The sequence below is a fragment of the Urtica dioica genome, chromosome 7 (assembly GCF_054948205.1).
Source record: "Urtica dioica subsp. dioica isolate 48M chromosome 7, U.dioica_male_clone48M_v1_H2, whole genome shotgun sequence".
In the NCBI taxonomy this organism is placed as follows: Eukaryota; Viridiplantae; Streptophyta; class Magnoliopsida; order Rosales; family Urticaceae; genus Urtica; species Urtica dioica.
This window is the reverse complement of record NC_142762.1, coordinates 37,718,945-37,734,426: the sequence shown is the minus strand read 5'-3', so window position 1 is coordinate 37,734,426 and position 15,482 is coordinate 37,718,945. Positions and strand designations below refer to the sequence as shown.

The 15,482-nt window shown below is 39.2% G+C and overlaps 2 protein-coding genes across 2 annotated transcripts; one reads left to right on the top strand and one right to left on the bottom strand.

Moving 5' to 3' along the window:
• The first annotated feature begins 546 nt into the window (after positions 1–546).
• LOC149391303 (Leucine-rich receptor-like protein kinase family protein) lies at positions 547–4,374 on the top strand. The gene is made up of 2 exons (XM_089621170.1): positions 547–3,383; positions 3,850–4,374. Exons 1-2 carry the CDS (start codon positions 560–562, stop codon positions 4,236–4,238), a joined length of 3,213 nt encoding a protein of 1,070 aa, XP_089477296.1. The 5' UTR covers positions 547–559; the 3' UTR covers positions 4,239–4,374.
• A 1,816-nt stretch (positions 4,375–6,190) lies between these two features.
• Positions 6,191–7,024, bottom strand: LOC149391302 (embryogenesis-like protein). The gene has a single exon (XM_089620373.1). It carries the CDS (start codon positions 6,880–6,882, stop codon positions 6,430–6,432), a length of 453 nt encoding a protein of 150 aa, XP_089476499.1. The 5' UTR covers positions 6,883–7,024; the 3' UTR covers positions 6,191–6,429.
• Positions 7,025–15,482: the final 8,458 nt, after the last annotated feature.

The window sequence follows — 15,482 nt, the reverse complement described above, 5'->3', positions numbered from 1 at the left end:
GATATTATAAGCGCTAAAATCACTCCCGTTTTCCTCTTCTTCGTTCACTCAACAATACCTTTCCGTTTTCGTTCAAACCTTTCATCATCACATCACAAACGTCTCTCTCTCTCTCTCTCTCTCTCTCTCTCTCTCTCTCATGTCATGTCCACCATTGTTGGGCAAAAAACCAAAAGACTCATTCTTTGCGCCTAATATTCTTCACAGAGCAATAGACGGTAATATTATTTGCCTCTATCGCCCAGCGACAAAAAAATAAACGGTGATATATTTTTCCCGGTACGTTAGCGAAGACCAGACAACATATCAAAAGTCGTTCAGTTTCTTTCTTCCTTTCATTCTTTTTTTTGGGTTTTCCTTTTCCCTATCCAATCACATGCACGATTTGATATAGTTTGAAGTTTGAACACTAACACATCGGTTTGTGAAGTAAAAAAAAAGCCACACCACATGCAATGTTCTCGTTGCCCTTCCACTTCTCTCTCTAAAACACCACTCCCATTCCCTCTCTAGACCCATAACAAAAAAAAAAAGCAAACAAAAAAAAAAACTGACCAGAATGATGATCAACTTCTTGTCATCGCTGGCAGTAGTGTTTTGTCTGACGACGGCGGTGACGTCACTGTCCTCGGACGGCGAAGCACTTCTCTCACTCCTCTCGTCGTCGACTACCATACTGTCCACGTGGAACCCATCGGACCAAACCCCGTGCTCGTGGCAAGGAGTCACGTGCTCTCCTCAAAGTCACGTGATCTCCGTCTCTCTACCGAACACGTTTCTGAACCTCTCGTCCCTTCCCGCGACCCTCTCGTCCCTCACGTCGCTCCAGCTCCTCAACCTCTCTTCTGCCAACGTGTCCGGTTCGATACCCAACTCGTTCGGCCAACTCACCCGACTCAGACTCTTGGACTTGTCCTCCAACTCGCTCTCCGGCTCGATCCCCGCCGAGCTCGGAAACCTGACCTCGCTCCAGTTCCTCTTCCTCAACTCCAACAAGCTCACCGGTTCGATTCCCAGGGAGATCTCGAACCTGACTTCGCTTCAGGTTCTGTGCCTCCAAGACAACCTCATCAACGGCTCTATCCCCGCCGGAATCGGCTCTCTCTCCTCTCTCCAGCAGCTCAGGATCGGAGGCAACCCCTACCTCTCCGGCGAGATTCCGCCGCAGCTCGGACTCCTCTCCAACCTCACCACCTTCGGCGCCGCCGCCACGGGGCTCTCCGGCGAAATACCGTCGACGTTCGGAAACCTCGTGAGCCTCCAAACCCTGGCCATCTACGACACCGAGGTCTCCGGTTCGATTCCGCCGGAGCTCGGGTCTTGCTCCGAGCTCAGGAATCTGTACCTCCACATGAACAAGCTCACCGGAGAAATACCCGCGCGGCTCGGGGAGCTTCGGAAGCTCACCAGCCTCTTACTATGGGGGAACTCTTTGTCCGGACCTATTCCGGCGGAGATTTCGAACTGTTCTTCGCTGGTGATCCTCGACGTCTCGGCGAACGAACTCTCCGGAGAGATTCCGGGGGATTTGGGGAAGCTTTCCGATCTTGAGCAGCTACATCTTTCGGATAACGCCTTGTCCGGTTCGATCCCGTGGCGGCTGAGGAACTGCACGAGCCTCACTACTCTCCAGCTCGATAAGAACCGGCTCTCCGGGACGATTCCATGGCAGGTCGGAGATCTTAAGCTTCTACAGAGCTTCTTTCTGTGGGGGAACGATGTGTCTGGTACGATACCGGCCTCGTTCGGGAACTGCACGGAGCTTTACGCGCTCGATCTCTCGAGGAACAGACTCGCCGGTTCAATCCCCGAAGAGATTTTCGGTCTGAAGAAGCTTAGCAAGCTTCTTTTGCTCGGGAACTCTCTCTCCGGAGGGCTTCCCGGGAGCGTGTCGGAGTGTCGGTCTCTGGTGAGGCTCAGGCTCGGTGAGAATCAGCTCTCCGGGGGGATTCCTAGGGAGATTGGGCTGTTGGAGAATCTCGTCTTCCTCGATCTCTACATGAACCATTTCTCCGGTGAGCTTCCGCCGGAGATCGCCAACATTACCGTGCTCGAGCTATTGGACGTGCACAACAATCACATCAGCGGTGAAATCCCGGCGGAGCTCGGCGAGCTCGTGAACCTCGAGCAGCTTGATCTCAGCAGGAACAGCTTCGCCGGGGAGATTCCGCTGAGCTTCGGGAACTTGAGCTACCTCAACAAGCTCATCCTCAACAACAATCTCTTGACCGGTCCGATCCCGAGGTCCTTCGTGAACCTCCAGAAGCTGACCCTCCTCGACCTGAGCTTCAACGGCCTATCCGGCCCGATCCCGCCGGAGCTCGGCCACATCACGAGCCTCACCATCGGCCTCGACCTCAGCTCGAACTCACTCACCGGAGAAATCCCCGAAGAAATCGCGAGCCTCACTCAGCTCCAGTCCCTCGACCTCTCCCGAAACGCGCTCTCCGGGAAGATCAAGGTCCTCGGCTCGCTCGCCAGCCTCACCTCCCTCAACATCTCCTTCAACAACTTCACCGGCCCGATCCCGGTCACGCCCTTCTTCAGGACGGTCTCGCCGAGCTCGTTCCTCGACAACCCGCGCCTCTGCGTCTCCGCCGACGGGGTAACTTGCTCCTCAAGCCAGAGCCGGAGGACCGGGCTGAGGTCCGCCAAGACCGCCGCAGTGATCTCCGTGATCCTCGCCACCGTCACCGTCGCCGCTCTCGCCACGTGGATGGTCCTCACTCGGAGCCGCCGCTACGCCGCGAGCCCAGAAAAGTCCTCGTCCCCGGTTTCCGGGGAGGACTTCTCATACCCGTGGAGCTTCATCCCGTTCCAGAAGCTGAGCTTCACGGTGGACAACATCCTCGACCGGCTGCGAGACGAGAACATCATCGGAAAGGGCTGCTCCGGCGTGGTGTACCGCGCCGAGATGCCCAGCGGGGACGTGATCGCGGTGAAGAAGCTGTGGAAGACGGCGAAGCAGTACCACCACGAATCGGAGCCGTTCGACTCGTTCGCGGCGGAGATACAGATCCTGGGCCACATAAGGCACCGCAACATCGTGAAGCTGATCGGATACTGCTCGAACCGAAGCGTGAAGCTTTTGCTCTACAACTACGTTCCCAACGGGAACTTGCAACAGCTGTTGCAGGACCACCGGGGGTTGGAGTGGGAGACGAGGTACAAGATCGCCGTGGGGGCCGCCCAGGGCCTCGCCTACCTCCACCACGACTGCGTCCCCACCATCCTCCACCGCGACGTCAAGTGCAACAACATTCTCTTGGACTCCAAATTCGAGGCCTACCTCGCCGATTTCGGCCTCGCCAAGCTCATGAACTCCCCTACCTACCACCATGCCGTTTCCAGAGTCGCCGGCTCCTACGGCTACATAGCCCCAGGTATTACACCCGCAAAATCAACGAATAATTACCAAACTAGCCAACTACAACTAAATGAATTTCTAATTAGCAAACGTTTTATAAATTATAAGTAAATAGCCAACGTTTTTTAAGTTTTAGGTAAATAGCCAACATTTTGATAATTTTGATCAATTTACACGTGTAAATATTTGGTCATTGGTTATTTACCAAAAATTTACTAAAGATCGACTAAATGACAAACCAAAATTGATTGGATTGTATATACTAATGCACAATTGGTAATGAGATGAGTAGCTCAAAGCTAGAATTTGCAGTTAGGGGGCGAATTCGATATTTTAAAATTTATCCTAAATCTATGTCTCCCTAGTCCTTAGTTGGCTCTAGCGATGAGATCGTAACTCGTGATCTAATGAACCTCGTTAAGTTGTCTCGGTAGTTATTTAGTAATTGGAATATTGACGATTGATTGATTTTGGATATGTAGAGTACGGGTACACGATGAACATAACGGAGAAGAGCGACGTGTACAGCTACGGGGTGGTGTTGTTGGAGATACTGAGCGGGCGGAGCGCGGTGGAGCAGCAGGCCGGGGACGGGCTCCACATAGTGGAGTGGGTGAAGAAGAAGATGGGGAGCTTCGAGCCGGCCTCGTCGGTGCTCGAGCCGAAGCTGCGGGGCCTACCGGACCAGATCGTGCAGGAGATGCTTCAGACGCTCGGGATCGCCATGTTCTGCGTCAACTCTTCCCCGGCCGAGAGGCCCACCATGAAGGAGGTCGTAGCGCTCTTGATGGAGGTCAAGACCACCCCCGAAGAGTGGGCCAAGACTTCTTCTCAGCAGCTCATGAAACCCGCCTCCAGTAATCAAACCTGAATAGGATTGGACACTCATTTTTGTTTTCGGTAGCTAGTTGATTTCATTCTATTGTACAGTTCTCAGGCATCAATTCAATGCACTTGTTTGTCTTTATGATATTTGAGATGCATAGTAAATTCAGCAATTACAACCATGTCACCTGGTCCAAATCAGTATTCACTTACTTAATCTACTCTGCTCTTAAAGGCTTAAACTTCAGGGCATATATGATACAAGAGAAGGCAAAAGATAACTCTAGATGGGCGTTTTTATATGATTTTATATTGGATTGTATGTACATAAAGCAAGTCCCCACATTGCAGGCTAAAAGAAGACAGGAAGAGAACAAGGCATGCCTATTCTTCTCCTTCCCTCGCACCCACATGCCTTCCCTGACAATAAGCTTTGTCTCTCCTCGATCACATTCTTTGTTGGTTTATATACATTTTTAAACAAGATCGGTCAAAAAGAAAGATCCCAGAAGATACCGTTGGATCTAAACTAATATATTGCATTCATCATATTGACATCGGAGGATTAGTCACTGACCCAATCGAGAAAGCTTCTCTTTTTGTTTTCTTTGGATAAGTTGTCAGTTTTATTCAGAGATCTAGATAATGTTATGGAGACCCATAGCTTTAAAGAAGGAAAAAAAAGGCTTCCTCTCGTAGAGAGAGAATGAGAGAGAGAGAGAGAGAGAGAGAACATGGATGGTTTTATTGGTCATGTATTATTTAGAATAAGAGTAATATATTTGATTCTACATTGGCCTTTTGTGTAAACCAAATTCTGCAACTTTTCTCTAAACATATGAGAGAGCCCAGTTTGACTAAGAAGTGCCAGTTGATTATATGACTAAATATCCTAGTCTTCGTTGTCTTTTCCTATTCTCTATTTGAGAATTTTCCAAGCAGATCTATCTTAAATCCAACTGGCCATGAGAGGAGTACTAATAGGTACCTTGAAAATTTAGAGGAAGAAAGCAAGAGCAATTTTTTTTTTTTTGCAATGGACGCAGAAAAAGAAGAGCTGTTGCAATGTAGCTCCATAGAAACCATATATATAAGCGTAAAAGTTAGCATAAACAGATACATTAGGCGCAATGGAAAGGCCGGTGTCTCGGGAATACAGAGCTAAAAGGGACCGAGGAATTTATTCTCACATACGCAAGCGCTCTATGAACCAAACGCGAAAGTAGTAATGGTCTTGTTCTTGTTGCAACAATCTCGGAAACCGAAACAAAAGCAGGTCAACGATGAAACAAGATCAAGATCAGACAGCAATTGACGTGAGAACAGGTTACTAAGAGGCTTGAAACTCGTTCGGCTTATTTGAAAATTTTCCGTTGCAGACGTGTTACAAATTTTTGGTTTAGTTCAGTCCAGTTGGTCAGTTTGACTCAACGTTCTGGTTTACTTTTACAGCCTTGTTACCTAATACATAGCTCATCACAATCTATGAAGGGAGAAGTGAAAACACACATACACGGAGATCAGTGAGAATCAAATGGGGATGAAGAGAATCTTAAAGAAGCACCATGAATCGACATAATTTATACCTACAAAACCCTCTTAACTAATTAATTCGACACCGGAACACACATGGACAACTCACAGATTATAAATGCAGAAACTCGGGGGAAAGTTCAAATTTTCAGTGTGATCTTTATACCTCACTTATTGTATTATTTAGAGATCCATTGATGGACATCAAAAGATGTATAAACAACATTGCAAGTATTGGGTACAATGAGTCAGTTAGACGACGCGTGGAGGTACTAAAACTGACACTTCATGTTAGTTAATGGTTAAACCACCTGAGACAATGCATAAAATTTCAGCTATTCCTCCATCAGATTAGACATCAAATAATAACAAGTGAATCCCCTATTCAGAACTGTTGCTCAAAATCCAAGTTGAAATCTTCAGCAAGTCATAAAAAGAGCCTCTTTATCGAGGATAAAGATATCCGTTCACCATTGCTTCTTAACATTTAAACCCAAAAATGCACGAATCTAAAACATTGCTTATTCAATCCAAGACACAATCTATAAATAAAGCTAAAATTCATCATCATCATTAGCTTAAAAACAAGGTTCAACACCCTTCAACAAACAGAATCATCAATACAAAGAATAACAATGTAGCCAAAATTAAAAGTCATATCCCATTATTCCTGAATCTAAAATGTATCAGCAGGACAAACCTGATCAGTTATCAAGCTGTTTGAGCTCGGCCTTAAGTTGCTCCATCTTGAGGCCCATAGACCTCCTGAGAGCGGCTCTGTCCTCCTCGGGAAGCTTCGCCGAGAGCGATTCGAACATGGCGAGAGCCTCTTCCACGGCGGTTCTGGCACACTCGGCTTCCTCGTTGAAGTAGACGGTCTCCTTGGAATCCATGGCCGTCTCTATCTCTTCCCTCGCCTCCGCGAACTTCAGGTTGATCATGTCCACCTCTCTGCTCGGGTCGAACTCGTCTTTGCTGTAGCTCCTGAGGGGTCCGACGGAAGAGGATGAGAAGGGAATCGGACCAGCGTTGGTGGGGTTTGAGGAGAGGGTTTTGGGCGTGTTGATGAACGAGATCGGGGTTGAGGGTTTTGGGGGCTGGTGAAACGGGGTTTTCGAGAGGAGTCTCCGGAGTGGGATCTTTGGAGTTCGGTGCATTTCTTTTTCTTCTTCTTCTTCTTCTTCTTCTTGGGTTTCCTGGGCTTGGTGGTGTATCAAAGATTGGATTTTTGCGAAAATGGAGAAATGGAAAGATTCAGTTATGAAAAAATTAAACAAAATAGACGTTCAAAATTAAATTATTAGAAAACTACGATTTTAATTATTTTTTGTTAAGCCTATATATGCATCAACAAAATGTTATTTCAACTCATTTAATTTTTTTTTTTTTATCTCATTGTAAATCATCATATTTTATCTTTAATATCGTAACTCATTTTAAATTTGAATTTCATCGGATTTCATCTCAAAATATTATATTTCATCGTAAACAATATGAATTTTGTCGAATTTTATCTTAAATCATCGCATCTCATTGAAAAATATCTCAAATTCAATACCATAACTTTTTAAAATCTGATCCAAACCAATCCAAATCATCTAATAATCACTTTAATCACTATAAAAACTATCTAACAAACACAAAAAAAGATGAAAATCTTACCTTTTTGATCATTTTAAGCGGTGGGGTCGTGTCGTGATTGATTTCAAGTCAAGCCCGTCTTAATCATCACAGAATGTATGTTACTCGTCGTAGACCGTCGTAGCTTGTCAAAATTCGTCGTGGAGGGTTAGATTTCGTCGTACAGAGTGAAAGAGAGAGTGGGAGTGAAAGATAGATTTATTTTAATTGAAGGGTATTTTTTATCCGAATTTGGGTCAAAAATTCAATATTGAGTATTACTTAACTAATCGGCCTAAATTTAATATTTCTTCATTTTTGAGGTCCACAAAATGAAATTTCTCTTATAAAAAGAGTCTGAACTTGTAACTTTAAGTTGACGAAAACATCCTTCTTAACCAAAAAAAAAAAAAATATATATATATATATAAGGTTTATTTATTTTTAGTTTTTATTTAATTTTCACAAGATTCCGACTAGTTTCGAAGCCCTGCCGAAGTTTTGTTTCATTGGTGAGCCCTTAACATTACTTTCGGTTCCAACCTGCAATGGGAAGTACACGGTACTACCCGAAAAGATTTGTTTTCGCTTTGTACCATTAAGACTTGGGTCAATTGGCTATCTAGCCATATGAAACGTTAGAAATTTTGAAATAGTCAACGTTTCGTTAATTTTTTGTAAATAACCACGTAAATCTATTCAAGCTATAAGAATAACAAAAACGCAGAGTAAATTTTTTAGCAAATATGGTTATTTACAAAATATTTACAACATTTTTTGGCTATTTACGAAAAATTTACAAAATATTGGGTAAAACGCAAACGCTTATGTTTATGTGGTTTATATCGCTAAATTTTTGTTAAGATTTAATGTAAGTTGTTGGATTAATAATTGTTGGTCTTTGGCTCTATTATCTTCTCTCATGGTCGAGATTCATAAAGGTACGCAAAAAAATTTAGTCCTGAATTTGCTAATCACATTCACATTTTAATATTGCTAAATTTCTCGTGAGCATTTAACAACTTATCCCAATGTCATATTTTTAACTCTCGATTTCAAATCATAAAATACAATAAACAATAAATTGAAGATCGCACACGACTCTTTAGCAATCTAGGTTATCTCAAGTCTCTAAAAATCCATTATGGTAGTCAAAGGCATTGGTGGGGTTTGATGAGGGTTTTGGACGTGTCGATGAACAAATTCAGGGTTGAAGCTTTTTGGGGGGTTGCTGAAATGAGATTACGAGAGGAGTTTGCGTAGGGGGATCTTTGGAGTTCGGTGCATTTTTTTTCTTGGGTTTACTTCTGGGTTTGGTGTGTGTGTCAAAGGTTGGAGTTTTCGAAAATGGAATTATAGAGAATTTTCATTTTGTGTGGACCGCAGAGGAGAAGTATCAAGACAACCCACTAATTGAAAAACAAAAAATTAGGAAAATAGCCAACTTAAACGTTTGATATTGCTAAATAGCCAACGTTTGATAAATCTTAGATAAATAGCAATAAATGATGACGTGGCTATATATGGCAGTGGCTATTTACTTAAAATTTACATTTGTAAATATATGAAATTGGCTATTTACCTAATATTTACCAAACGTTGATTATTTAACAATATCAAACGTTTAAGTTGGCTATTTTTCTAATGAGCCCATTGAAAAAAAAGTCTACAACTTTATTTTTTATCCAAATTTGGATAATAATTCCATTTCAACTCATTTAGCCATCTTTCTCTCATTGTAAATCATCGTTATTTCATCTTAAAGCATCGCAACTCATCTTAAATTTGAATTTAATCGGATTTCATCTCAAATCATCATATTTTATCGTAAGCATGTACATTAATTTCGTCGGATATCATTTTAAATCATCGTATTTCATTGAAAAATATCTCAAATTCAAAATCCTAACTAGTCTAAAACCGATCTAAATGCTCTAATAATCAATATAAAAACTATCATACAACAATCTAAACACGAAATTTTAGATACACTGCAACAATATTGTATGTATACTTAGATGTTGCATCAAAGGCACTTGGAAAATCAAATCTAGAAGGAAAAAAAAAAGGTGAAGTCGGCAACAAATTTCTAAAGAAAAAAAAATTTACAAAAAAAAAGAAAGAGTTTCAACTCGACATTAATTATCTTCATTAACTCATTTTGGATACACTGCAAAAATATCGAACGTATACTTAGATGTTGCATCAAAGATTTGAAATATCAAATCCGAATTTTTTTTTTAAGTTAGCAACAAAATTTTAATGAAAAAGAATCTCCAAAAAAATCAGCAAGAGTTTCAACTCGACGTTGATTATCTTAATTAACTCTGGATTTACTTCACGTGATTAAGATGGTTGTTCAACTAATGTGTGGAATAACTTGTTGAACAACTGAATGCTTTTGGCATTTTAATCAAAGTGATAAATAATCAATCAATCAAATAAAAAGCAATAAAGACACACAAGAATTGGTAACCATGTTCGGTATAAACAATCTACTCGGGGGGATTGATACGTACGGGTGCAAACAATCCACTATAATCAATCGTCAAAGGAATATGAATATTAAATTTTACAAAACTCCCTTTTGCAAACACCGTCGTCTTTGACCTCTCTAATTGATGTAGATCTGAGTTCCCTCATATCAGAGACCCCATCTCTATGTTTCAATCAATCTTCTCCCAAAGATTATCAAGTACGTCAATGCAAAAACATGCAATCACAAACTCTAATTAATGAATGACTCAGAAAATTGCAATCACCAATATCTAGTTCTCGATGAAGATCTCCAGAGTAGAGAGACTAACTACAGGTATAAGGCGGCGTGATTTACCTAACAAAAGAGGAATTTTTCAATTTTAGTTCGCGAGAGAGAACAGAGTAGAACAAGTAACCCGGTCTTGAAAATCTTCTTACAGCTTCACTCGAACAACTTAAAAACAAATTATTTTTTTCAACAACCCATGCCACAAAGGAACTAACAATCTCACCCTTGACATTTTTGGCAAAACAAATAGACACTATGCAGAGTGCTTCGAGCAAAAACCAATAACAGTAATATCATCATGTTCAAGCAATTCAAAATATAGCATGGTTTTCAGTTTAGCTATTACAACCCATAAAAAAAACTAGAACTCAACCAAAAAATACTCTCCCTTTTTGCCACAAAAGACAAGCAAGGGAAATATAAGAGTCTAGGTTGAGAACAAAAGATGATTAACATATTGAAAAGTAAAGAATAGAAAAGAGAAAAAAAAAAGGAACTATATTCTTCTATGCAGCGGGGACTTTTTTTTTTTAGCTTCATCTTAAGTAGGATCTTGGTCAACCGGGTACTTGATGTCACGAAGGAGTGTAGTCAGGTTCAACCTTGATATTGTCAGCTTCTTGATCTCTACAGTATTCTCCTTGATATCATACTCAAGTTGCCTGATAATTCTCTGGCTCATTGTAGCAGAAACAAAAGATGTTGAACCTGCACTGGGTACTGGAGGAAGGTGGTTGAACATCTTCTTGAACTTCTTGAGCAGCAGACACTCCCCCTGTGTCGTTGGTGTGCTTTCCAATAAACAACTTTGGATCAGCATTGAAGAGAAGATGCTCTCCAAACAGAGCCCCATCAGATGCCTTAAGCCATGGATACTGAGCAATCACGAACTCATAGATCAAAGAAAGAAAACTAATGGGGTGGTTGACTTTTTCAGAAGGACCATGTGCAGCAATTTGATAAAAAATTATATGACCAATTTCAAACCTTCCCTTGTGGCCAATGGCGTATAAAACTTGACGCATAAACTTGCTAACTGCTCGCCCATACAGGTTTGGGAACCAGTTCTTGATAGCAATATAAAAAAATAGTGAATACTTAGTGGTCATATCTATAGAAGGTAGAATAGTCGATCTAAAGGAAAATACTTTTTATCTTTATTTTTTTCTTCATAATTTACTTTTTCTTTTGATTATGTATCAATTATCTAGACTTATTAAATTTGGCTTTTGTGCCGCCCGATCTTTAATCAGTGTGGTTCTAAATATTTCTTCATATATGAATCTTATATCTAAGCAATATGCAACAGATAAAGACCAGTGTTTCGGTTTGTAATTCGTGTAATATAGTAATTTGATAATGATTAGTTATTTGTTTAGACGAGTAACTCATTTATTATTTTGTTGTATTTATGATTGTTTGTGATCCACTTTTCATCTTCTTCTCGTATACGTTTTTGAATTTCTTTTGCGCTATTCTTATAATATTAGCATTTGATTTTTATCAATATATATCCATTTGAACCAACTCTGTAAAAAAATCCGAAATTAGATTGGGTATATACAATATGTTAAGTTAGTTAAAAACATATTTTTGGGGGTAGTGTTTGAAGAAAAATTAAAATTCTAATAATGTTGGCTAGTGCCTACATGCATTCCTCCATACTTGATTTTTTTTTTTTTTTTTAAATCAAAGATACTCAGTTGACGTGCATTTCTCTTGTCCGGGGATAAACCTTCTAACTCTTAAAAAATTGGCAAATCTAAGAAGTGTAAAAACAGATTGCTTCAATGTTAAAGAGTATTTGGATTTAAAAGGCGTTCTGGATTAAACATACTTCAAGGAGCGTTTGTGAGTTAAACGAAAGCTCAAATTGAGCTCCTAAATTTAAAGTTAAATATCTTTATACGAGTCAAACCCTAGATACGATATTTTGCTAGAGTTTCAAAGAAGATCGCCTGCACAATTTGATTCGGAGCAGATAAAATTGGAAGCGAATCTCTATATAAATAAAACTTGTGCAAAATATCTGGCGAATTAAATCAGACACGATCTAACAATCATAATTTTTTTTTCTTTTCAAAATGTTGTAATATGTCTAAATTACATATTGGAGCAGTTTTTCCAAATAATAAACTAGCCAACGTAAAAACATATTTAAGAAAAAAAATGTATACATTTTCATCAGTCCTATGTATTTGTATATACCTAATGTAATTTTCACAATTTTAGTAATCTATTATAAATATACATGCCGAAAGTTGTGCCAAAGTGAAGTATTTCTTTATTTCTTTCATGTTGTACAAACAGGGTTTGATAGTTCCACGTTTGACATTACTTACACTTACACAGACTATTTCTACTTTTTTCTTCCTTGTACTTAATGGCTTTTATAGCATAGTGTTCTCTATTTTCTCAACGGTGAGTAATTTTGTATTGATGATACCAATTGATATCGAGTATGTATCTTCAACAAATTTGATAATCTTAATAAACTATTAATTGTGATATCTAATTTAGTCAGTGATAATTTTACACCACTTATAAAGTGGAGGTGTGCTAAAGTAGAGGTGTTCAATTAATCTAACCGACATCAAATGTCCTTTAAAAAAATATTAATTATTTTATTTACTGTCACTAAATGAAATATATGTTTGTTTTTTTTAATAATGTTTTTTGGTATTAGAACATTGATAACTCATCGTTATTATTATTATTATTTGTTTTTTTTTTTTACTATTTTTCATTCATACATTCACATATTTGATTACATGAAATATTTAAGCTTAAATTACAACAAAATCTTTTATAGATCAAATAATAAAAATAAATCGCTATATCGAAAGATTGAACTCATATCCTTGCGTGATAATCAATCAGTATTTTAATCACTTAAGTTGAAAATATCTTCTAAGCTGTGCAAGAATAAAGCATATTTAATAACTTAATTGTACAAAAAATAGTTTGATATTTCCACATTTGACATTAATTACAAAGACTATACTTAGTTATTTGTTGTCATAACTTAATTGTACACAAATAGTTTGATATTTCCATATTTGACATCACTTACAAAGACTATATTTAATTATTTATTGTCTTATTATATTTCCACATTTGACTTACAAAGACTATATTTAGTTACATTCTCTTAATGTTGAGTTTTTCCTTTTAGATGTGATATATTGATATCGATAACGGCTATCTTTTAAAAAAATATATATTAATTATCTAATATTATTTTATGTAATGTACGTCGGTATTAAGTTTTGTTTTGTTAGGAACCTCACATTGAAAGTGAAGATGAACTAACAAGAGCTTATAAAAGTCACGAGTTACTCCTCGCATTACCAATTGATTTTGATATGAAACTTCATGATACTTTCACATAGTATCAAAAACTCATTAAGCCCAAACGGGTATCCGATCCAATCGTTGGGATTCGGCCCAAGATGAGCAAACGCAAAGAGCCGCCATCCTGGTGGGCGTGCTTGGAATCCCACATTAAAAGTGAATGAGAACTAACAAGAGTTTATATAGGTCATGAATTTCTCCTCTCATTACCAATTAGTTTTGAGATGTAACCTCATGATACATTCACATGTTTTCATCGAATCTTTGTTTTGTATTGGTAAAATTAGAACACAGATAAACCATTGGTATTTAATAACTTAATGTTAATTATTGTCAACGAAATTTGTTTGAAAATAAATGGCCACTTGCCCACCTTAATGCATACAAATTTTTATTGTAAAAACGATTATTTATCAATAATTTTTGTGATAAAAACGATAGAATTAACATTTTAAAAACTAAAGCATTTAAAAACCTAAAAGGTTTGATATTTTCTCATGCAGATATTATGTATGTTGAATTTCAACTCGTCTTCTCAACTCGTGTCCTCTTTATCGAGCTGGCTCTTCTTCATCAAGCTGGAAACTCGTCTCTCAGATTAATATATAATATCGAAAGTTTTATGCAATTTTATTCTTTTGTCATTTTCGATGTAATTAATTTGGAATGCTCCCATTTAATTCTCTTTTTTCTGTAACTCTATATATAATTGTGTATTCATTATTAGAAAGAAGAAAAAACAAGTAGAAAATATTCTCAAGTTCGGAACTCTCTCTTTCCTTTATGATTCTCTCTCAAATTCTACATGTATCAGACTTCATAAACACAATCACCATGAACACCTTCGGAAACTCCTTTGCCGTTAACACCACTTCATCCGCATATCAAATAATGCCCACTTAATCGAATTCAAGTAGATTTTCCCATCATGTCATAAATCACTCGATGGCCACAACTTTCTCCAGTGGTCACAATCTGTACTCATGTTTATCTCTGGGTGAAGCAAGGAAAAATATCTCCCCGGCATGGCCAAAGCTCCAAAGGGCGAAGATCTGGCATACGAGAGTTGGAAGGCTGAAAATAGTATGGTGATGTCCTGACTCATAAACTCAATGAAACTTGAAATCAGGGAGACTTTACTTTTCTGTTCCATAGTGGCAGAAATCTAAGAAGCAGCTAGAGAAATATTCTTCAACTCAGAAGATGCGTCTGAGCTATTCGAGATTAAGAGCACTCTCCATGACCTACGTAAAGGAGAGATGTCTTTTGCTCAGTTTTCAGCTTGTTTACGCATCTCTGACAAGAGATTAATGTCTACGAACACTACTAGTGGACCTATTCTGAAGATGCAAGGCTTTACCTTAGAATATTGGAGACCAAACATGTGTTCAAACTGTTATCCGGGCTCAACAAGGATTTAAATTAAGTCCGAGGTTGGATTATCAGTATGAACCGTAGTAGCTTAAAGTAGTGTATAAGTCGAGCTAAGATCGTTGGCCAATGTAGTGTGTGAAGGTCTATGGCTAAAGTGTCTAATGGACGACCTCAAGATCAAGCTCAAAGGCCCAGTTAAGCTCCTATGTGAACCAAACTGCTTTAAGCATTGCAAAAAATCTAGTTCATCATGACCGGACTAAGCACATCGAGATTGATCGTCACTTTATCAGTGAGAAGGATAGAGTAAAAGATTATCGAAAATGGAGTATATTCCAACCTGGCATCAATTCGTAGATATTATTACCAAATCTCTCCACCGAGCTAGCTTTCCGAGCTATGTAGCAAGTTTGATCTTCTCAATATTTAAAATCAAACTTGAGGGAGAATGTTGAAGTTCAGCTCGTCTTCCCAGCTCGTCCCATCTTCATCGAGCTAACCCTTCTTCATCAAGCTGATGCAACCTCGGAATCATCACCAGTATTGAGAATATATAATACCAGAAGTTGTGCAGCTTTATTGCTTTGTCATATCCGATGAAATTATCCGGAAATGTTCCCATTTAATTTTTTTTTTTTTGTA